The sequence below is a fragment of the Phyllosticta citriasiana genome, assembly GCF_038021145.1.
Source record: "Phyllosticta citriasiana strain CBS 120426 chromosome Unknown IWZ02scaffold_2, whole genome shotgun sequence".
Classification (NCBI taxonomy): Eukaryota; Fungi; Ascomycota; class Dothideomycetes; order Botryosphaeriales; family Phyllostictaceae; genus Phyllosticta; species Phyllosticta citriasiana.
Genome location: NW_027117279.1, coordinates 107,144 through 127,208, shown reverse-complemented (window position 1 = coordinate 127,208; position 20,065 = coordinate 107,144). Strand labels below are relative to the sequence as shown.

At 55.9% G+C, this 20,065-nt stretch overlaps 8 protein-coding genes across 8 annotated transcripts; 5 read left to right on the top strand and 3 right to left on the bottom strand.

Annotated features, from left to right (window-relative positions):
• The first annotated feature begins 122 nt into the window (after positions 1-122).
• IWZ02DRAFT_441010 (CHD5-like protein-domain-containing protein) lies at positions 123-1,160 on the top strand. Its single transcript, XM_066766878.1, has 3 exons — positions 123-248; positions 392-578; positions 691-1,160. The coding sequence occupies exons 1-3, from the start codon at positions 162-164 to the stop codon at positions 1,059-1,061; spliced, it is 645 nt and encodes a 214-aa protein (XP_066625768.1). The 5' UTR covers positions 123-161; the 3' UTR covers positions 1,062-1,160.
• A 1,552-nt stretch (positions 1,161-2,712) lies between these two features.
• Positions 2,713-4,734, bottom strand: IWZ02DRAFT_441003 (Glutamate/Leucine/Phenylalanine/Valine dehydrogenase-domain-containing protein). Its single transcript, XM_066766877.1, has 3 exons — positions 4,449-4,734; positions 4,116-4,391; positions 2,713-4,055 (listed from the first exon to the last, which is right to left on the bottom strand). The coding sequence occupies exons 1-3, from the start codon at positions 4,492-4,494 to the stop codon at positions 3,019-3,021; spliced, it is 1,359 nt and encodes a 452-aa protein (XP_066625767.1). The 5' UTR covers positions 4,495-4,734; the 3' UTR covers positions 2,713-3,018.
• Positions 4,735-5,320: 586 nt separating this feature from the next.
• IWZ02DRAFT_370557 (NADP-dependent oxidoreductase domain-containing protein) lies at positions 5,321-6,844 on the bottom strand (the record flags this gene model as incomplete). The annotated part of the gene is made up of 5 exons (XM_066764508.1): positions 5,321-5,346; positions 5,688-6,000; positions 6,053-6,431; positions 6,501-6,514; positions 6,770-6,844. 5 exons carry the CDS (start codon positions 6,842-6,844, stop codon positions 5,321-5,323), a joined length of 807 nt encoding a protein of 268 aa, XP_066625766.1.
• A 1,040-nt stretch (positions 6,845-7,884) lies between these two features.
• IWZ02DRAFT_440983 (uncharacterized protein) lies at positions 7,885-9,285 on the top strand. Its single transcript, XM_066766876.1, has one exon. The coding sequence runs from the start codon at positions 8,346-8,348 to the stop codon at positions 9,072-9,074; it is 729 nt and encodes a 242-aa protein (XP_066625765.1). The 5' UTR covers positions 7,885-8,345; the 3' UTR covers positions 9,075-9,285.
• Positions 9,286-9,470: 185 nt separating this feature from the next.
• IWZ02DRAFT_440981 (mediator of RNA polymerase-like protein II transcription subunit 5) lies at positions 9,471-13,313 on the top strand. The gene is made up of 6 exons (XM_066766875.1): positions 9,471-10,275; positions 10,349-10,596; positions 10,643-11,215; positions 11,270-11,441; positions 11,490-11,846; positions 11,894-13,313. Exons 1-6 carry the CDS (start codon positions 9,663-9,665, stop codon positions 13,006-13,008), a joined length of 3,078 nt encoding a protein of 1,025 aa, XP_066625764.1. The 5' UTR covers positions 9,471-9,662; the 3' UTR covers positions 13,009-13,313.
• A 75-nt stretch (positions 13,314-13,388) lies between these two features.
• Positions 13,389-15,658, top strand: IWZ02DRAFT_440980 (uncharacterized protein). The gene is made up of 5 exons (XM_066766874.1): positions 13,389-13,513; positions 13,634-13,803; positions 13,872-14,754; positions 14,808-15,194; positions 15,265-15,658. Exons 1-5 carry the CDS (start codon positions 13,408-13,410, stop codon positions 15,633-15,635), a joined length of 1,917 nt encoding a protein of 638 aa, XP_066625763.1. The 5' UTR covers positions 13,389-13,407; the 3' UTR covers positions 15,636-15,658.
• IWZ02DRAFT_440977 (uncharacterized protein) lies at positions 15,659-16,333 on the top strand. Its single transcript, XM_066766873.1, has one exon. The coding sequence runs from the start codon at positions 15,709-15,711 to the stop codon at positions 16,075-16,077; it is 369 nt and encodes a 122-aa protein (XP_066625762.1). The 5' UTR covers positions 15,659-15,708; the 3' UTR covers positions 16,078-16,333.
• Positions 16,334-16,869: 536 nt separating this feature from the next.
• IWZ02DRAFT_370873 (uncharacterized protein) lies at positions 16,870-20,046 on the bottom strand (the record flags this gene model as incomplete). Its single annotated transcript, XM_066764525.1, has 1 exon — positions 16,870-20,046. A coding segment is annotated over one exon (3,177 nt), but the record flags the coding sequence as incomplete, so codon positions are not given.
• Positions 20,047-20,065: the final 19 nt, after the last annotated feature.

Genomic DNA, 20,065 nt, shown 5'->3' with positions numbered 1-20,065 from the left:
CGGGCAAACTAACGACGAAGAACCGACGTCAGCCACGACCGTCCCCGCGGGCTACGCACGGACCAGGGGACCAGGGGACCAGGGGACCAGAAGCTGGAGACCAGATTTCCGCAGAACATCATGGGCTCGACAACAACACATCTCAGAACCACTCTGCCGCCATGGAGTCCCTTCTCTTGGTCGTCTTCATCCTTTCGATCGTGATACACATCGTCAACACCCTCGGCGCCGCCACGATCAACGACTTGGTGAGTCTAGCGTCGCAAACGACCTGGCGCTTTCCCCACGTCTCTCTTCCGCTGCCGCCGTCGGCGTCCAAACGCGCTTCCTGTATCTCCGGGAGCTACAAAGTCTTTCAGTACGCTGATTATGAGTGTCTCTCCCTCCACAGCTATGGCTCCTCTACAACAAGCTTCCAACACCAACTTCGCACGCCGCCCGCGACCAAGCGCGCCTACGACGCGAAGTCCTACGCCTCAAGAAGGAAATGAACAGCGTGAGCGCGCAGGATGACTTTGCGCGCTGGGCCAAGCTGCGGCGCGCCCACGACAAGGTTTACGCCGACTACCAAAAGACGGGTACGCACGTCAAATCGCACCATGCATCCATCCCCAGCTCATCCCATCGCATCCCAAAGCGACATAAAAGCAGGGAAGCCAGTGAAGCTGACCGCGAATCACGAACGCACAGAATCATCGCTCAAATCCTCGCGCACCTTGTTCGACCGCACCGTCTCGACGCTCCGCTTCCTCGGCACCAACGGGCTGCGCTTCGCGCTGCAGTTTTGGTACGCCAAGCAGGCCCTCTTCTGGATCCCGCAGGGCTGGGTGCCGCGCTACGTCGAGTGGATCCTGGCGTTCCCCAAGGCGCCGACGGGCAGCGTCAGCATTCAGATCTGGGGCATTGCGTGTGCGAGCGTCGTCGGAATGGTGGGCGAGGCGCTGGCCGCGCTGTGGGTGCTGTCTGTTAGGAGCAGCAAGATGCAGCATCGGAACAAGGAGGGGTTGAAAGAGAAGCCCGTGGCTGCTGCAGATGATGGTGGTGAGAAGAAGGAGTTGTGATGGACGTGCGTTGGTAGTTGAAAATGAATGGATTCATGTCAAAGAGACGCCAAGTTTGACTGAGCGGAAACACTAAAGCAGCAGATCATGGTTTGACAAGAACCGCACCATCTGCAGAAAACCCAACCAACTGTCCAGCAGTGATAGACCTCGAAGACATGAGAAGCATCCGTCACAACACGCCCAGCTTCACCACACAACGAGAACTCGAGCAAAGCCAGAAGAATTGATTCTTTAAGATATCCGATTACATTTAATCCACACCAGGTACGCAACAAAAAGAACAACCATCTCAATCAATCATGATGTCTCTCACAAGAAATGTCAACGCCGCACCCTCATAACCGTACGAGGTTCAGGCGCAGCCAACACGGACGTGAGAAATTGGGGTCTCTAAGGAGCACGCCCAATGTGTAGGGTTCGCTTTAGGCGAATCTTTTTGAACTCGTGACCGTGGGATTGGATGAGATCGCCGAGTCTTCGAAAGCGCCAAACTATTGGGACGGGGGGGATATAGGATGAGGGGGTGTAAAGATGGGTGCTACGGCGTGTCCGTCTGCTTTTGCTTGCTTGCTTACTTACCATGATACCTTGAGGCCCTTCCCTCATTGTTGACGACTTGGATAGAAGCTCTAGTAGGCTCATAGCTGTAACGAGCCGCCTTCAATGCCACTCGAGATTCGCTGACGCCGACGCGCCATGGCACCTTCGAGTCCGTCGTCGACGCCATCAATCGATCGGACGAGGCAGGTAGCGGGCGAGTATGCATGCGCGTCGGCTCCATCTTTCCCAGGCCCGCAGTTTTTTTTTTTTTTTTTTTTTTTTTTTTTTTTTTTTTTGCAGTGTGCCTGTGTGTTCTTGTCCTGTCTTCCCGTCGTCGAGTCGTCGCAGTCCGTCGTCGAGTCGAGCAACGCGGCCAGTAGCAGTAGCATCGTCATTCGCATGGGCGTTCGCAAGCGCATCGTCATTCCAGCTCATCAAGCGTCAGAAGCGACGAGCCAACGAAGAAGGTCGGCCATCATTATGATGATGATGATGATGATGATGGTGGTGGTGGTGAGGGTGTGAATGTTGTTAACAATGAGGCAGCGCAGACGTTGCGCGTTTAGAGCAAAGAAGACGACATAGCGAGAGAAAAAGACAAAAAAAAGAAAAGTTCAAGGGATCGTGCCGGGCAGGAGCTAGGTACCTTGGCTTACCGACCCGACGCGAATCGCCGAAGCGCCGACCTCACCGTCCCGACCAGAACCAAGGAAAGCTCAAGCCCTTCCCGTCCCGTGGCCGGCCCCGAGTGCGGCCCCGAGTGCGGCCCCGAGGCGCTCCGACCCGTTCACACCCGATGCCACCCCCCCGCCGTTCGCCGCTCGGGAGGCGTTGTCGAGAGCGCCGGACCTGAGCACAACCCCCCTTCCGACATCCTGACGTTCGCTCTTCAATTTTTTTTTTTTTTATCTCATTCATTTTTTGCCCCGCGACATGCGGTTGGCTGGGCCATGTCATCGCGGATCTCGACTGCTGTGCAAAGCGGGCCTGCTGCCAAACGGTTGGTAATGAAATTGAAAGACGAACGGTTGTCGGGAGAGGCATCAGGGGGCGAATCGGCCTTGTTTTTAAAAAAGTTGCCCCTGGTTTACGGAGCTTGGTGGTGCGTTATACCGCTTAAAGTCATATGCAGTGACACAGGTGAGGGGGAGTCGAAAAGTGGTCATCTTCGTAAATGTTCATTTCATGTTCAATGTCATGCTGGAACGTATGTACAATTAAAAGCCCGCTTTTTTGAAAAAACCATCCAAATAAGGGAAATGCCGCCGTAAAACAAGAAATTGTCCTTTTTCTCATGAAGTAGCAAGGTACAAGCTGCAGGAACCTGCGCAGGTTGACAACTCAACACCCGCCTGGAAGTCTAAGTGGTATCGTCGAAAGGGTGGGGAATATTGGGTCGGAGACGACGTCCAGTTTAGAACCAGTCACCCTGGTCGCGCATGGCAGCGGCGACCTTGGTGAAGCCAGCAATGTTGGCACCACCGACCAAGCTGGGGAACTCGCCCTCGGCGTAGGGGATGTACTCCTTGGCGGTCTGGAGGCAGTTGTCGAAGCAGTTCTTCATGATGCCCTTGAGCTTGTTGTCAACCTCCTCCGAGGTCCACTTCTCGCGCTGGCTGTTCTGGGCCATCTCGAGACCGGAGACGGCGACACCACCGGCGTTGGCGGCCTTGCCTGGGGCGTACCAGATGGCAGTGCCCTTGTTGGCCTTGCGGTGCGCCTCGAAGGCGTCAATGGCCTCCTGGGTGCAGCCCATGTTGGAGCCCTCGGCAATGAACTTGCAGCCATGGGCAATGAGGAACTGAGCCTCCTCGCCGGAGACCTCGTTCTGGGTCGCAGAGGGGAGAGCGACGTCGACGCTGCCGACGTGGATCCAGGGGCGGGCGCCCTCAATGTACTTGTATGCGGGGTTGGAGAAGGCAGTCAGGGGCTTGCGCTCAAGCTTGATGTTGGCAATCTCCTCAATAGCCTCGGGGGTGAAACCAGCGGCCTCGTTGGCAATCAGAGCGCCCTTGGAGTCGGAGAGAGAGACGACAGTACCGCCAAGCTCAATGACCTTCAGGGCGGCGTACTGGGCAACGTTGCCGGAGCCGGAGAGGGCGACTCGCTTGCCCTTGAACGACTCCTTGCCACCAGAGGCGTAGTTGATCATGTGCTCGACGTAGTAGACGAGACCGTAACCAGTGGCCTCGGGACGGATGAGCGAGCCACCCCAGGAGCCACCCTTGCCGGTAAGGACACCCTCCCACTTGTTGCGGGCCTGGCGGTAGGCACCGAACATGTAGCCAACCTCGCGGCCACCAACGCCAATGTCACCAGCAGGGACATCGGTGTCGGCACCAATGTGCCTCTGAAGCTCGCGCATGAAGGACTGGCAGAAGCGGCGGATCTCGGCGTCAGACTTGCCCTTGGGGTCGAAGTCGCAACCACCCTTGCCACCACCCATGTTCACTGAATTAAAGTTAACCATCAAGATTCACGCAGGACTTGGAGCTTGCTTGGTGTACTTACGGCCAGTGAGGGCATTCTTGAAGATCTGCTCGAAGCCCAAGAACTTGAGGATGGAGAGGTTGACGCTGGGGTGGAAACGGAGACCACCCTTGTAAGGGCCAAGGGCCGAGTTGAACTGGACGCGGTAACCGCGGTTGACCTCAACCTCACCCTTGTCGTTCTCCCAGACGACACGGAACTGGATGACGCGCTCGGGGATGGCGGCGACCTTGAGGGCGGTCTTGTACTCGGGGTTCTTCTCGAACAGGGTCGAGTTCTGGAGGGTCGAGGCCAGCTCTGCAATTGAAATGCGTCAGACATATGATAAGGCTGGGCAAATAGATAAAAAGGTACCGTTGTAGGCCTGGAGGAACTCGGGCTCGTGGGGGATGTTGGACATTTTGGCGGATTGACTGGGGTTGACTCGAATTGAGGGATGGAATGAAGGCGGGCGGTGGGTAGAGAAGAGCAAGAGGCGGTTGATATTTATGAAGGCAGTAGCTTGAGCTCGGGACACGGAGGGCAGAGCTCAACCCTGCGTCGAGGCTCGTCACAGGGCGCCCTTGGGCGCGTGGGCAGCGTGGGAGAGGAAGCCGGGTCGATGATAGAGGGGACAGACAGCCGGCGGCGGGCAGTGCCATTGGATGGCTGGCGTGCATTGTCGCTTGGCCAAAGGCTCGATCAGGACGGCTGGATCAGATGCGGGACGAGAGGGACAGCTTCGACCAGCTCCGACCATCTCGAGCGTCGCAGATAAGGCGCTGGGCGACGATTGGTCACCGGAATTCCTGGTGTTCATTTATGACCGTCATCGGCCATCAGGACAGCCGTTTTGCGGAGGCTCTGTTTACGTTACACTTTGCTCTCTGTCGAGGCGCGCAACGAGGAGCGCATCTCTTCCGGGCTCGCAGCGACCGAGCATCACGCGAGCCGCCACTGCAGAAATGTATCTCCGCGCGCATGCTTCTGTTCACGTCCTCCAAGGTGCGCATCCAATGCATCCCACGTCGTCCGTCGTCAACTTTTTTTCCCGGCTGCTTCCAGGATGTAGATCATCTCCAGCCAATCGATTGATTGCATGCGCATGCGGCCTCATTGGCCGTAGATTATCTCAACCCCTGTCGCTTCACGCCACACTCCGGTAGCGGCCGTCAGTCGGCCTGAGCCCTGGCTGTTTCCTCCACATCTGCTCCTCCGCAGCGCCCACCATGTCCCCCTCAATGTCTTCATGCACAGTCCGTCGGATCCCAGTCTGCAGCCGCAACCTTCTGTCAGCGCAATTACGCAAAACCGCGGAATTGGAAATATCAGTAGATAGCACTTGAGCCCCCATCCACTGCTGCTGATGCTCCCCCCTCCCGGGCGTGCCGACAGCCGACTTGAACTGCGTGACTTGCTCAATTTTTCGCCTTGCATCATGTCCAGTCTGTTGGAATATAGGCTTTGGCTAGCGGCAGCTTTGTCCGAGCCGCGAACACTTGTCCGGCCCGCCTCTGGGGAGAGCGTGGGGCATCCTGGGGTTTTCTCCAGTCGTGGCACGGTCTCCAAGCCTGTCCATCTCGCGCAGTGTCAAAAGGGGTCAACATCACTCACCCGTCACCAGATACTCGTCCAAGCTGTCGAGCTTCTTCATGTCCTCCTCGCTGATGTCGAAGCCGCTAATGTCGGCGTTTTCAACGATGCGCTGCCTCGACACACTCTTTGGCAGTGGCACGTAGCCATGCTGCAAGCTCCACCGCACGAGCAGCTGCGCAGGAGTGCAGTTGTACTTCTTCGAAAAAGAGACAATGGTCGGGTGCTTCATCCTCAGAGCGCGCACCAAGGGCGCGTATGCCTCGACGATGATGCCATTCTGCTGGCAGAACGAGGTGATGTCTGTGCGAGTGTTGAAAGGATGCACCTCAATCTAGCCGACTGTGAGTTGCATGCTGCCTGCTGGAAACAGCTCGTGAACCCACCTGGTTCACAGCCGGATGGACCCGGGGGTTAGAGTCGAGCAGCTCCTGAAGGTGCTTGACGCCATAGTTGCTCACACCCCCTGTCTTGATCTCGCCGTCTTTGATGGCATCCTCGACGGCCCTCCATGACTCGAGGCGCGCCTTTTTCCCTCCGTAGGGGCTGTGCAACAAGAAAAGATCAATATAGCCAAGGTCGCAAGCCTTGAGCGACTGCTTGATGGACTTCCTCGCAGCATCATAAGACCCATTGGAGGAAAGCTTGGTGGTGAAGTGAATGTCGTCTCTCTTCAGGCCATCCTTGTTGTTAGCGCTCTCGAGGAAGGCTTTGATGGCTTGCCCGCTCTCGCGCTCATTGTGGTACATTTGAGCCGAGTCGATACTTTAATTCCGAACGGGCGTCATTATCGGTGCAAGCCTAGAATAGAACAAGGTGGTTGGGGAGACGTACGCACGATAGCCGGCCTGGGAGTTCCATCAGCTGGATGATAATCAAAGAGTGAGGCTGGTGTTTCGGGAGCATGTGCATCATTTGGCGCACGTGGCCAAGCGTTTGTCCAGGGTTCCAGTTGAGGTGTGGGTGGGCATGTGGGTGAGACGTAGGTATTCTTGGAACCTCAGGCAGGGTTTGGCGAGGCACTGATGGCGCCAGGCGCACTACGAGGCTTCTCACTGGTATCCGGGTACATGGGGCTGGTACGAAGTAGAGCTGTGGATTACCTCGAGCGCATATTGCACAGCGTTGAAGGTTTCTTTGCCCTGGGTCATATACACGCCCAGGTGGATCTGCGGCATGGTGAGGCCGTTGGCAAGCTGACGAGCAGGTAGGTGGTGGTTAGCTGGGACAGACCGTACACGAGCGCCCAAGGCTGCGGCGGCGGAGGAGGAGGAGGAGGATGACGGACCTTGACGCGGGTTCCCAGGGAGAAAGCCATTGTGCGTGGAAAGGGAGCAATTGGGGTTGAGATGAAATGAAGCGATGGATGGCGGGGTAAGTAAGGCGGGCAAGAAGCAGAGCAGCTGGAGGAAAAGGACTGGAAGTTACCTACATGTACCTGTGTTGCGATGACGACACCGGCGACCCAATCCCGCGGGCACGGCGACGGGCGGGCGCCCGGGCGGCACTGATCTCAGCCTGCAGGCAGCGCGGCGATCTTGCGGCTTGCAGCTGAACTCTGCATTCCCGTCCCCTCGACATGTGCAGGTTATCTCGGACGCGACGCGAAGTCCCATGGGCAATGGATTGCAAGCCTCCAGGCCCTGAGGTTGTTTGTGTTGGTCACAGACAGCCCAGATCACACCAGACGACCTGACACTCAACACCATGCACTCGTTCGGCAAGCGGCCACGGGAAATGGCCGACACTGTCAGTGCAGTGGACTGGACTGGACTGGGCTGGGCTGGGCTGGGCTGACATGCACGGCATGGCCTCTTGCCGCATTGCTGCCCGTACATGGTTGGTAGGCACAGCCTCATGTCGCGCGCAAAATTGAGAGGCTTGGAAAAAGGAACGCCACGGTTGTCGACCGCGACGTGGCCGCGGCGCTGCTGGCGGCTGTCGTGCCAGGGCAGGTTGGCTCAGGCTCAAGTCGAAGTCGAGTTCAGCTGCCTACCTATGTTGCAATCCATTGATGATGATTAAGAGCGAGCGGATGGTGTTGTTGGCCTTACCTAGTCATGTCTGCCTGACCTGAGTCGCATAGGGCAGACGGCCACACGGCCACACGGCCACACGGCCACACGACCCTGACCAGCAGCAATCCATTCATTGGCTTCCCTGCTCCCCTTCCAAAAGAAGCAATGCGACTGCTGTCGGCGGCTGCTCCAGCTCGTCTCCCGTCGTCCTTGTCCTGGCGCGTCTGCTGCGCGTCCGCCGAAGCTTGCAATCAATCATTCAATCACTCAATCAATCAATCAATCATTCTACATTCTCGAGAAAAATAAATAATCAAGAAGGCCCAGCGCCAACCTGCGCTAGCGAAGGCTGCCATCCATCCATCCCCCATCCGCGTATCAAAAGGTACCTACCGTAGCGGACCGTACTTGTACCTTTTGCTCATCCATCCATCGCATCATTTCTCCCCCTCCACCGCCTCGCCGCCTTGATGCCAGTTCACCTTGCTTAAGCTCCCGCTGCTCCCTGCTCCCCCAATCTGCCGGCGCCTCCATCTCAATATTCTTCATTTCTGCCATCCCGAGCTCTCCCCCCTCTGCTTCCTCACGCCAGCCGTCAAGGCGCGCGAACTAGACGCCGGCTCCGTCGTTCCCTTTCCGCCTCCTGACGCCGTGGCCGCCCATGGCCTACCCCAACGTTTCCAACGGCTTCCCAAATGCCTCGTCTTCGCGCTCCGTGCCTTTTTCCAACTCTGGCCCGCCCTCCGAGGGTCCGCGAAGAGCTACGATTGGCGATCCGCAGTTCGACATATTCGAGTGGCATCCGGCCTATCAGAGCTGCCAGCGCTACTTTCTCGATCACGCGCAGCACGACGGCTCCGTTCAGGCCGTCGCAGCCCTCATCAACATTTGCCTCCCCTTCCAATGGTCCGCCAACCCAGTCATGGCCTCCGTGAGCATTCCTCCTCCCGGCCCCGGCCCGACAGCCTATCCCGCTGCTAGCTGGTCTAGACATACTTCCGCCCACGCGCCGAGACCCGGCGCTCCCGCGTGGGTTTCCCTGGTGCCATTTATCCGCCGTCTTGTGGTGACTGGTTTTGACCGGGACGGCGTACTCCACGGATTCTTCGGCGACGACTGGCGCAAAGGTATTGGTCCAATCCAGGAATGCGAGCGCCGCAATTATCTTTTTGCTGCAAAGAGCGTTGGCTGGGCCAAAGTCAAATACCAATATGACATGTCTCCCCAGGAAACGGTACCTTTTATGAAGCCGCTCCAAAACGTTCAATTAGAAGAAATTGAGAGCGCCGAGCGAACCTGGAGCGAGTGGCTAATGATGGAGGACTGGATGGTCGGTCCACGCGCCCCAGAGGCGATGGATGAGCCGGGGGATAACATTGCGCCGTTATGATGTTTGTTTGAGGATTGAGCTCTTGCTCGGGAAGCGGGATTGGACATAACGCATGGCGTTGCGAGCAGGGAGTCGAGGAGCACACCCAGAGGCGCCTTCTGATGCCGCATTCGTAGGGACACCCGCGGCACACATCATGATGTCACACGGCATGCATCACTCAAAAAGTCACGATATAGTCGGTTCTCTAATCTGGCAATTTCCCCCCCACCCCCCCGCTCCCCATGTGCAATGTGAAATGTGTGCGGTGAGGTGGTGGACAGGACGAGAGGCCAGGCCAGGCACAAGGGGAAACTAGGTCCGTCATCGTCCGCGCTTACTAAGAGCCCTGATTCGCCAAGGACGGGTACCTGGACTCTGCGGGCCGCTTCCTCGAAGCGCGAAAGCCGCTTGCCCCACAACCTGAACTGCCCTGACCCAAACACCAAGCAAGAGCCGGACTAAGACTCCACGTCCAAAAGAAAGCACATGCCAACCAAGATCGCCATGTGAGCAATCGATCGCTCAGCTCAACTCCGCGGCGGCATCCACATCACTTCTTCTTCCTTCTTGCACATCTCAACACCCGTGCCATCAACATCTCCCACCATGGCTAAAGTCAAATACACTTGGCATGTCTTCATCGAAACTTGCCTGAGGAAGCGCCTTGCCACTGACGACTACGACAAGCTTGCACGCGACCTGCGAGCAAGAATCCCCAAGGACGGGGCTGCGCTTTCAGAGGCCCTCCTCCGACCAAAGACCTTGTCTGCATTCTACTTCGACCCTCTAGTGGTCGTCTATCTTGAGAGGTCGCTGGCACTGGATCTTTTGGACCCCCCACACATTCTAGAAGCACTTTTCCGCCATGCAAGAGAAGCAAACGCGGCTACCGACAGATCCCAGCCCGAGTCTTGGAATGTAAAGTCCCAGTCTTACGTTTCGCCGGAGCTCGAAGAGCTAGTCTTTGCTAGGTTGTCGAGGGCGTACATGATCAATGAAAGACCCAAAAAAGTCTCCGAAGCCCAAAAGACCCTGGCCCTCTTGACCAAGTGGATGTCCACCATGAGCTCAACGCAGGCCGCTGAGTCGGTGATAAATTCAATCGCAGAAGGAACCCAAGGCCACCGCACCACCACCATCATGAGCCTCGGGCTGCTTGTGATTGCAGTCTTGGAACATCCAAAGATCGCCGGCGTTCTAGAAAAAGCCTCTCCCAAATGTACGCCCAGACTGACTTATCTCAAAATACGGTGCACGGAGCACGGGACTAATCATTTCTATTTTATCCGCAGGGGTTTCGAAAGCGCTGTCCGAGTCGATCACGGCGTTCATGCCGCATCTTAGTCAGGCATCTCTGCAATTGGCCGACAGATTGGGAATGCTTCAAAAGCAATACTCTCTAACGGACCATGCTGCCACCGCTGTAGATGATGGATCTGCAAACAATGGTCTCGATGTCGCGGTGCTCCAGCTCGAGACGGTGATGGATCTGCCTGTGATCAACACTAGAGCAGGACTCTACGTCTTTATCAACTCCATAGTACGTACTTTCCACATGCCATGCTTGAATAGGCTGACAACTTTAGCTCGCTGCCCGTCCCTTGACCGATGACCATATGATTCTTAATTATTTACAGGCTCGGTACAAGGGCGATATTCAGTCTTTGGCAATCGACCTCATTACTGCTTCTTTTGACGTTCTTGCTGCCAACTCGGCTTACAGGAGCGAGACGAACGAGACACTTTTCAACTTTCGGTCGTTTCTCGTAAACAAAGTTCCAACCCTTCTAACGGTCCTTGCCAGCTCAATGTTCTCGCCCTTGACACCGGAGATGTGCATCACTCAAGCTCTCAACCACATCGACCGAAATGCGTTTCCTTCCTTCTCTCAGGCCTTTGGGGATGGAGTGAGCGTCAATAGCGCTTTGTCAGATGTTCGGCAGGACTTTCTTTTTGCATGCGCCCTCCACCAGCTTATCCCCGAAGCCAGCATCGAACGCCTGCTTGGGGAAACACCCATGAATGGGGTGTCCGAGAAGCACGTGAAAGAGAACCTAGTAGTCCAGTGTTCGAATAATTTTGAGCGCGTGGAAGAGTATCTCAACGAGATGGAAGGTATGGATGGGAATGCGGGAACCATAGTGGCCGCCATGACCGAGGTAGGTTGACTGCAGCTCAGGCTTCGGTATAAAAGCGCTCATTTGAACATATAGGTGATCAGAAATCTCTGCATGGCCCGAGACACTGTTTCTCTAAAGACCATATGCAATGCATTGTCACGGAAACCTCGCTCTCTGGACGTGATGCTGCAATATACATCACCAGCGAGCATGCTCCAGCCTCTGTGCCAGCTCCTTGACTCATGGAAGCACGAAGAGGAGCAAAGTGAGATTGCCATGAGCAAAAAGCGAGCCTTGGCTAACTTTTTCATAGGCGAATACCAGCCGGTTTACGACGAGTTTGGTGCAGTCTTGCTGCTGATTCAAGCCTTTGTCCTGCGCCACGACCTCAAAAGTGTAGATTTGGGAGTCGAGGACGGATCATTCATCGCACAACTAATCGAACGGGGTCATGTCAGCATTGTTCAAGAAGAGCTCAGTGAAGAGCAAAAGAAGTACCTGGATGGCTGGGTGCGTGGCCTTTATGGATCCGATGGAATCAGTGACGACCTCCTGAAGAGCTGCAGACCACAGGATTTCTATCTTCTTGTACCAACCATATTCAACGAGACTGTATATGCATGCTCAGTGGATGCTGTCAGCATCGACGAGGTAAAGTCTGGCCTGGAATGTAAGTTTCACACTCTTTCACATGATTCGAGTGCTAATTGAGTAAAGTCCTTCTCGAAACATTCCTACTCCCTTCGCTTGTTGGCGCCGTCTTTTGGATGACATCGCGGGCGCTTGAGCAGACCCCCAAGGAGATTGATATTACCCTCCAGATATTATCCCGACTTATCCGTCCTGCCTCCATATCAGGCGATGCGCAAGCCATCCACAGCTCCATTGTCTCAATGGTAGCACGGCGACTTGAGCACTGTCTGAGGAAGCTTCAATACCGATATCCGTCCAGGAGCGACATCAGCGGGTTGCTCGACATCATCAGTTCCAGCCACGATTACGAAAGAACACCCTACTGCTCCTTTTCCGAAATTGATGCTTGGATAGCTAACTCCGGTGGATCTTTCCGCCATGCAATAAAATTCTCATTCCACAATCTCATCATTTGGAATGGACAGTCAGACATTAACCCAACACCACCCCCTTACAGTCACCGACAACTCTTTTCTGCGCTGCAAATTGTCGGAGTTTGCAAGGTCCTACGAGCGATCCTAGAGGAGATCAAAAATCAAACAGCCAACGGCACGGGAGCTGTGGCTCTCGATGTGGCTGTCAATTTGATTTGCGCCCCTCTTCACGTCAACAGCTGCACGCCCGTCTCATGGCTCGGCTGCCCGGTCCCATCCCCCAACCCACTCCGCACAACCCTCAACCTGCGAGAGATGCTCAAGCAGGAACTCGACGATCCAACGGCGCTTATGGCTGATCCGGCTCTCGCCGAGGCAGCCGTGCGTCTCCATCGTCGTGTCGAGGCACAACTTGCCGGCCCGCAGCTCGAGCATCTCCCGACGGCTGGTCTGATGCAAGGAATCGAAATGACTGCCACTGGGGTCGACATGGGCATGGGAGTGCCAGCATCGGGTGACACGAATGCCGCGAGCGGAGCGCAGGCTTCTGGCGCAGCAGCCGTGGCAGCGGGCGGCGATATTGCGGACGACTTGGGCCTCGGAGCAACTGGTGCAGGGACTGGTATCGACGCACTCGGAGACGCCTCTGGTGGCTTGGAGGGATTGGGGAGCATGGATGACATGCTGGATGGGGCAGCGGCCGCTGCTGCGACGGATGACGATGTGTTTTCGGGACTGGTCTTAGAAGACGAGTACAACTTCTAAGTTTGGCCTGGGGATGTTACTGTGGCTTATGTTTGGAGGACTTTTTTTATTCTTCTTTTGAAAGGCTGTTGGAGGGACAGATTAAAATCCATGTGTTTGGGGTATGGCGCGGCTTGGCTGAAGAAAGGTCTAGCTGTCCCATGGAGAACGACCACCCCTTGGGGAACGACAACTTGGATTGGAAAAAAAAATTTGTCATGAAAAGGGCAAGATTTTCGCGTGTGGGTGGGTTGAAAACTAGGTATAAATAGCTTGAGCTGGCATCCCACGTCGCCAAGTGTGGTGTTGCGTCAGCAGCAGCAGCAGCAGCAGCAGCAGCAAGGGTCGCGGCGCCAAGGCTGGACTCGCGGGAGCTGTCCTTTGGACACCTGCGCGCTAAAACGCCACTGGTAGAGTCCAATGTACGCTGTAGGCCTTGGGCGACATAGTTCCTCCACCTCCGTCAGCGACCTGCTGAAGGCGAACATGTCTCCCACACAAGAGACGGCACCGTCGCTGCCACAAGGTGCGTTCTTCCCAGATCACCCCTTGACCTGGTCCACCCCGTCTCGACTCGCTCCCCATGAAAGCACCAACCCATTGCCCGGCTTTCTGCGGCGCAAAGCTGACGAATATTTCAATACAGCCCCTACCACGCCAAAATCGAAGAAAAAGAAGAACAAGAAGAAGGGAGCCGGCCCAAAACAAGAGCACAACGCCACCGACATCCAGGTAAACGGCGCCGACAATGCCGCCGGGGGCAATGCTGAGGATGCCGAAGCCGACGACGACGTGGAGTCGGTGCATTCTCTAGAGGTACTGTACTTTCGCAATGATGGAACCTAGAACACCACGGCCAGTCTCGGGGCTGATAGCAGTTGTAGAAGCCATCTCCGGACAAGAAGTCGAGACCCAAGACACAGTCGAACGCGCAAGACCATCAAGCAGATCCCGACACACGGCCCCAGAGCAATGGCTCCGCACGCACAAACACCACCTCTGCCGCTCCACCGCCGTCGCCGCCGAAGCAAACCCCTCCCCCAGAAGTCTCCTCCTCCTCCACAACCACCAACACCACAATGGACGCCGACACTACGGAGCGGCTCGACGCCCTCGCCAAAGAACGCGACTCGCTGCGGGAAGAAGTGACGCAATTGCGCAAATCGCTCGAGACGATACAAAGCAAGCATGAATCGGAGCTGGCAGATGTGCAATCCCAGCTCACCGAGACACGGGTGGGCAAGGAGCACGCAGAGAATCAGTACAAGGATCTCCGGGGCAAGGTCAACACGATCAAGACGCAGCTTGGGGAGCGCATGAAGGCCGACGCCGAGGAGCTCGAGCGGACCCGCGCGCAGATTGAGGAATTGGAAGAGCAGAATCGCCGGGAGCGCGAGGAGGCCGACGCCCTGGATGAGGAAAATAAACGGCTCCAGAAGCAAAAGGATGAGCAGGACAAGGAGATTGAGGAGTTGAGGGGGCGAGCAAGTCTGTCGCAGCAGAATTGGATCAAGGAGCGGGACGAGTTGATACAGCGCGAAGCATACGCAAGGGAAGAGTTTGAGACGGCAAAACAAGCGATGCAAGACTGGGAGGTGCTAGCCATGGAGGAGAGATCACTGCGGGAGAATCTGGAAGACAAGGTGTTGGAATTGGAGGAGCAGGTCAATGGCTTAAAGGAGGCATTGGACCGGACAGTCAGCGATCGAGACGCACAAACTTCGACAGTAGACGGGTTGCAGAGGGCGCTGCGGGACATACAAGACGGTCAGTCTCGCGCTGTGGCTGGCGACCAAATAGACCTTGCTGACAGGAAGCAGCACGCAAAAAAGAACTGCGCGAGATCGTCGAAAACTCGCAGACCCAGCTCGACAGCTTACGCGCACAGCTCCAAGCGGCGGAAGACGCGTCAAGGAAGGCCAAGGAGGAGCAGGAGAAGACGCAAAAGGAGCTCGAGAGGGCACTGCCGTTTGAAAAAGAAGTAAAGGAAAAGAACCTCCTGATCGGCAAGCTCAGGCACGAGGCCGTCATCCTTAACGACCACTTGACAAAGGCGCTGCGCATACTGCGCAAGGGCAGACCAGAGGACAACGTCGACCGGCAAATCGTGACGAACCACCTGCTGCACTTCCTCGCTCTAGACCGCAGCGACCCCAAAAAGTTCCAAGTGCTGCAACTCATTGCTGCGCTGCTAGGGTGGACCGATGGTAAGCCTCCACACCCACGTCTCCGTCTCCTGTCCATTCGCATCCACCACCTAACGCGCGACATCAACAGAACAACGCGAAGCAGCCGGGCTCTCGCGCCCAGGCTCGACCGCCACGGCCGCCAACTCGCTGCGCGTGCCGCTATCGCCATTCCGGCGCACGCCGTCGACGCCGTCGCTCAACACGGACCTGCTGCTCGCGGCTGACACGGGGTCGACGTCGTCGGCCGCCTCGCACACCAGCTCGGCGCACGCCGCGTCGGCCCAGGCAAACAGGGAGAGCCTCGCCGAGCTGTGGCAGAACTTCCTCGAGCAGGAGGCCCTCGAGGGCAGCGGCAGTAAGGAACCTAGTCGGCGGGAGAGCGCGACTAGTGATGAGAAGGAGAAGGAGAGAGAAAGGGAGAGAGAGAGGGAGGCGAGGGGGTTGGGTATCTCGTCGTAGCAGCAGCGGCGGCGGCGGCGGCGGCTGCGACGCGTAAAAGACATCATCATGTGGTGGGGTCGGCAGCTGTGGCATGGCAAGGCATGCGCTGAGTATTGGTTGGAAGGCGCCGCGCTGTTTGTCTGTCTGTCTGTCTGTCACGGGACATATATGTTCTCTTTTCATCTACTGTGGTGGTGCCGTCATCTTTTTTCTTCTTAATTGTCGTCGTTGTGGCGGGCGGAAGAGCGTATGTGCTATATTTGTAATGACTGAGATGATACTTGCTCTCTCTCTCTCTCTCTCTCTCTCTGTCTGTCTTTTTCTCTGCGGTGGATTTGATTCGTTTGCAGAGCGAGCGCAGCGTGGATACCGTGGTCTGTCTGTTCAAGAAGACGGTCGGTCTATGATATATGGATGGGTAAGACGCAGTAGATGTGCATGTGGGCTCTCTCGCAGATAGGAGACGATAGGCTACCTATGTAGGCTAGGCCGGCCACCTTAGGCTGGTGGGGTGGATGTGTTGTTGGTTGCCCACCAGCAAAAGGTCGGATAGGGCAGAGTATATGAATGAAGAAGGCATCATGGAGCGATTCCAAGTGTTTCTCGCCTATAGTGGGTTTTGTTATGGGCTCTCCTTTTGTCAGATTTGACAATCGTTGCCATTCCAGGGGGCAAAACCGGAAAGGCTGCATGCATGCATGCATGCATGCATGTACCTTCTGAAGGGAGAATTCATTCACCTGTCACCGGATCCATTCTCGTCTGCGCGAGGTTCCTGGAACGACTGTGAATCATCTCGTAGCACCCAGCACTCAATTCGATACAAATCAAGGAAGGCCGGGTTCTTTCCAGGTCACGTCACATCTCTGTGTCCATCATACTTGAGTATGTATGTATTTTTCGCACAGATCCAGTCCAGACAGACCCTCGGGGGACTCAAAAATTTCGTTTTCGTATCGTTCTTTCTGTCAAACTGGCGTATCACCCACGCATAGTGAGCAGCGACAAAAGAAATGCAGGCGCCCGGATCAGCTGCGAGTGCATGTACCAAAGAAGCATTCTTTTGCGATCGCAGATGGAGGTTGGGAGCTGACTGTTGTTCAACGTTGCAGATACATAGACCTAGCTAGGCGGTACTGTGGTATTTCTTCTTTTGGCGCTCACTGTGTCTCTTCTCTCTGATATCACCTCATTCCGCTTTGCCGAACACGTAGCCAGCAGGTCTAGTCCAGCGTTGCGTCTCAACGCTGAATCACTTCCTCCGTCCCTTCCCCTTTCTGCTTGCCTTGTCTGGAGACGCCGACGCGGATGCCGCCGCCGAAGCAGAGCGCGTGGGCGAAGGCGAAGAGGGTGCGTCCGTCTTCTCATTCTCCTTCCCCTTCGCAGCACCACTCGTCGCCTGCAACGCGTCCTCGCCCAACACCTTTCCCGCGTCCCCATTGTCACCAGCTTTGCTGCGACCCGACTCCGCTGTCCCGTCGCCGCTGCCGTCGAATTTAGTCCGCAAAGCCTCCCAGAAAGCCTCCAGCGCCACGAAACTCTCTCGATTCCATCGGTCATGTGCGCGCACGCATTCATAGCAAGCCCAGACAGCACAATCGGGCGCGCTGATACTGCTTCCGACAAGATAGGACGGCTTGCCCTCCTCATTACTCGGAGCGTCGCCGCGCTGTCGCTCGCGCAGTTCCGTCTCGGCGAGGACAAGAGTCTCGAGTTGGGCCAGAAGGCTGCTCACGTCGCCCACGGCTGTTTGGGTTTCCCACTTAGTTTGGATCCCGTGGTCCCAGGCTCGCAACAAGTGGTTGGCAAGGTCGAGATATCGTTGCGATACCGCGGCGTTGCGTTTATCTTCTGGCGAGGAAGACGAGCCCCGACGGGTGCGTGAGTAGAAGAATTCGAGGTACGCGAGGATGCTAATGCTCTCTGAGACTTCAGTGTGTAAGGTGTCGTTGTCGCGGAAGAGAATGGGGGGTGAGTGGTGGAAAGTAAGTGATCTCTCTGCAGTTAGGTCACTGAATGGAGTGCTAGCATTGATTGTGCTATAGTTCATGCCCAGCTCTTGCAGATAGAGTTGTACCGCACGATTGCTAGGAGCATTCGTGGATAGGAAGAGGATGGGAAGATCGTGGTCGGGAGGAGGAGCTGTAAAGTGAAGCACATCAAAGCCCGCGCCATACGTCGCATCCCAATCGAACGTATCATTCGTCTGCTGGTTTTCGGCGCTGAATGCGCGGATGATGCCCTCAGTGGCCTTTTCCTCTCCATTGTTGACAGGGGCGGCATCGGATTTTTGCTTGGATGAGGCTCCTTGTCCCCATATGAGGCGCGAGTCGGGGCTAAGAAAGGTTCCAATGCGGCGGAAAGTGAGCGAGATACGCATTCCCTTGAATGATGTTTCAGGCAAAACTTTCTCAGTTGAGGGTCGCTTGTCGGGCATGATACCGTGCAACCAGCGTGCATTCGTAGCAGGCCCTATGACCAAAGCAGAATTGTGGGGCATGGCAATTCTCTGGGTTTCTCTGCTGTTAGAAATTGTTTCCGCATCGGATTTCGTATTCTCGGATCGTTTTGTGCGAAGTCTCATGGTTCTCTGAGCGCCGAAACTAACATTGACGATGCTTGAGCCTCGAACAATGTCGAGAGTCTTGTCTGAGTGCTCGGAGATGTGATCTCCGCCCTGACGATAGAATTGGAGCAGGACGTGGTTCATGGGGTGCTGGATCAGCCGCTCAACATGCTTGCGGAGGAGCAGAACCGAAGGAGAAAAATGCAGAAGCGGTAGGCTTTGGTCCGACGGATGTCTATATATGGGCATTGACCCATCCCGATTGACATCCCCTTGCACAGCGACAAGACGCGGAACCTCTCCCGTGGCATGTAGCATCTTTTGAAACCGGACCTCATTGCAGAGCTTATTGAATATAAACTCGTGGAAAGGACGAGTCGTCCCGGGAGCGTTGACTTTATCAGACAAGAAATCTTGGATAAGGTGAGAATCCCCCTCTCCGATGGTATCAGCTGGGCCAAGGGTTGGCAATGCAGCTGGAGTTTTAGACTTCACGGGACGTTCTCCGTCCTTGGTGCCCCGCCGTGTTGGGGAAGGCGATCTGGGGAATGAAGCTTTGTCTCTTGTATCTGGCGGCCGATCGTTGCGGGGGCTTGGAGAATGAGGAGGCCCGGGGGCAGAGGTACGGGGTGAACTTGAAGATGAGCTGATGGCAGAATTCGATTTTGCAGCCGGAAAAGCCTGAGATGATGACTCCCCCTTTGCATGTTGTTTTTTGGAACTAGATGAGTATTCGGATTTGCTTGTATCGGTCCGGCGGCGCATACGAATGTGAGACTTGGTCGAGGCAGAGCTTCTGTGTACTCGTGGAGGATTGCTCTCGCGTCCCTCCGAAGGTTTCTCCAGAATTGGCTCATAAACACTACAATGCGGGGCCGGTTGGTGTTGGGAAGCGCTGGCGGATCCGGGAGTGTCCTTGATGTTCAACTTTCTCAGCATGTCTCCAATTTCATGGTCATCGTCGGCAGTGGCGCCGTCTTTGCTCGTACTTTGGTCACTCATCTCCCCCTGACTATTGCCAGTGATCTTCTTGATCGCGTCGTCAACCGAAATCAAATAAGCTCCCATATATTCCACCATTTGCTTCATGGCTTCCTGGTGCCTGTCGAGATTCCGGTAGCCAATGCAGTCGTCGATCAAATAGATGGTGATACCATGACGAGCGGCTTCCGCAGCAGTGGCGTAGACTGATATATTGCTGATGCAGCCACACACAAACAGCTCGGTGATGAGGCGGGTTCGCAGAGTGAGAAGCAGAGTGGTACCCCTCAGGGCCGAGTATCCGCGCTTTGTAACGATAATGTCGTTGGGCCTGACCTCTGAAGAAACGTCGTCGGCAAAAGCAGCCCCGTGACTGCCAGCAAGACAGATGCCAGAGCCGTTTGCGAGGAAAAGTTCGTCTTCCAGGGACGGATCCCCGGGAGCCTCAATTTCGTCTTCCCGATTGCGTGCCGTGACGCGTCGCAAAAGATCGGCAGGCCGACGCCGTGAGCGATGTGAGCGTGGCAAGGGCAGGTCTGACGGCTGAAGCTCAGCCGCCGTCAGGCCAGTGCCGTCGTCGTCATGACTGCTCGAAGGCTTGCCGGGGATGCTTGTGATGACGGCATCAGCATCGTCCGAGCCGTCAAATGCTGGCTGTGCTGGGTCGACCTCGGTGCGCACCCAAATAATGCTTCCGGCATGATCACGGAAAGCGGGAATTATTATTCTGACACGGTGTAGCAGGCCGTCGGGGTTGCTGACGGGCAGCTTGCCAGTGGCAGAGCAAAAATCATTTTGCAGGCCAATGACCATGAGGGCCTGGTGAGTCTGAAAAGATGGTTGGTTCTGGGCGAGGAGCTCGAAGATGGATGACATGATGGGAGGCTAGACCGAAAAGAGA

Excerpts from the sequence above, each read along its gene's own strand:
- IWZ02DRAFT_440981 (XM_066766875.1), top strand. The coding sequence starts at position 9,663 with ATGGCTAAAGTCAAATACACTTGGCATGTCTTCATCGAAACTTGCCTG. Across the intron at positions 10,597-10,642 it reads ACGTCTTTATCAACTCCATA|CTCGCTGCCCGTCCCTTGAC; the intron begins GTACGTACTTTC and ends TGACAACTTTAG. Across the intron at positions 11,442-11,489 it reads GAAGCACGAAGAGGAGCAAA|GCGAATACCAGCCGGTTTAC; the intron begins GTGAGATTGCCA and ends ACTTTTTCATAG.
- IWZ02DRAFT_441003 (XM_066766877.1), bottom strand. The coding sequence starts at position 4,494 with ATGTCCAACATCCCCCACGAGCCCGAGTTCCTCCAGGCCTACAACG. Across the intron at positions 4,392-4,448 it reads GTTCCTCCAGGCCTACAACG|AGCTGGCCTCGACCCTCCAG; the intron begins GTACCTTTTTAT and ends TTTCAATTGCAG. Across the intron at positions 4,056-4,115 it reads CAAGAATGCCCTCACTGGCC|TGAACATGGGTGGTGGCAAG; the intron begins GTAAGTACACCA and ends ACTTTAATTCAG.
- IWZ02DRAFT_441010 (XM_066766878.1), top strand. The coding sequence starts at position 162 with ATGGAGTCCCTTCTCTTGGTCGTCTTCATCCTTTCGATCGTGATACAC. Across the intron at positions 249-391 it reads CCGCCACGATCAACGACTTG|CTATGGCTCCTCTACAACAA; the intron begins GTGAGTCTAGCG and ends CTCCCTCCACAG. Across the intron at positions 579-690 it reads CGCCGACTACCAAAAGACGG|AATCATCGCTCAAATCCTCG; the intron begins GTACGCACGTCA and ends ACGAACGCACAG.
- IWZ02DRAFT_440980 (XM_066766874.1), top strand. The coding sequence starts at position 13,408 with ATGTACGCTGTAGGCCTTGGGCGACATAGTTCCTCCACCTCCGTCAGC. Across the intron at positions 14,755-14,807 it reads GCTGCGGGACATACAAGACG|CACGCAAAAAAGAACTGCGC; the intron begins GTCAGTCTCGCG and ends GACAGGAAGCAG. Across the intron at positions 15,195-15,264 it reads GCTGCTAGGGTGGACCGATG|AACAACGCGAAGCAGCCGGG; the intron begins GTAAGCCTCCAC and ends CGACATCAACAG.
- IWZ02DRAFT_440983 (XM_066766876.1), top strand. The coding sequence starts at position 8,346 with ATGGCCTACCCCAACGTTTCCAACGGCTTCCCAAATGCCTCGTCTTCG.
- IWZ02DRAFT_440977 (XM_066766873.1), top strand. The coding sequence starts at position 15,709 with ATGGCAAGGCATGCGCTGAGTATTGGTTGGAAGGCGCCGCGCTGTTTG.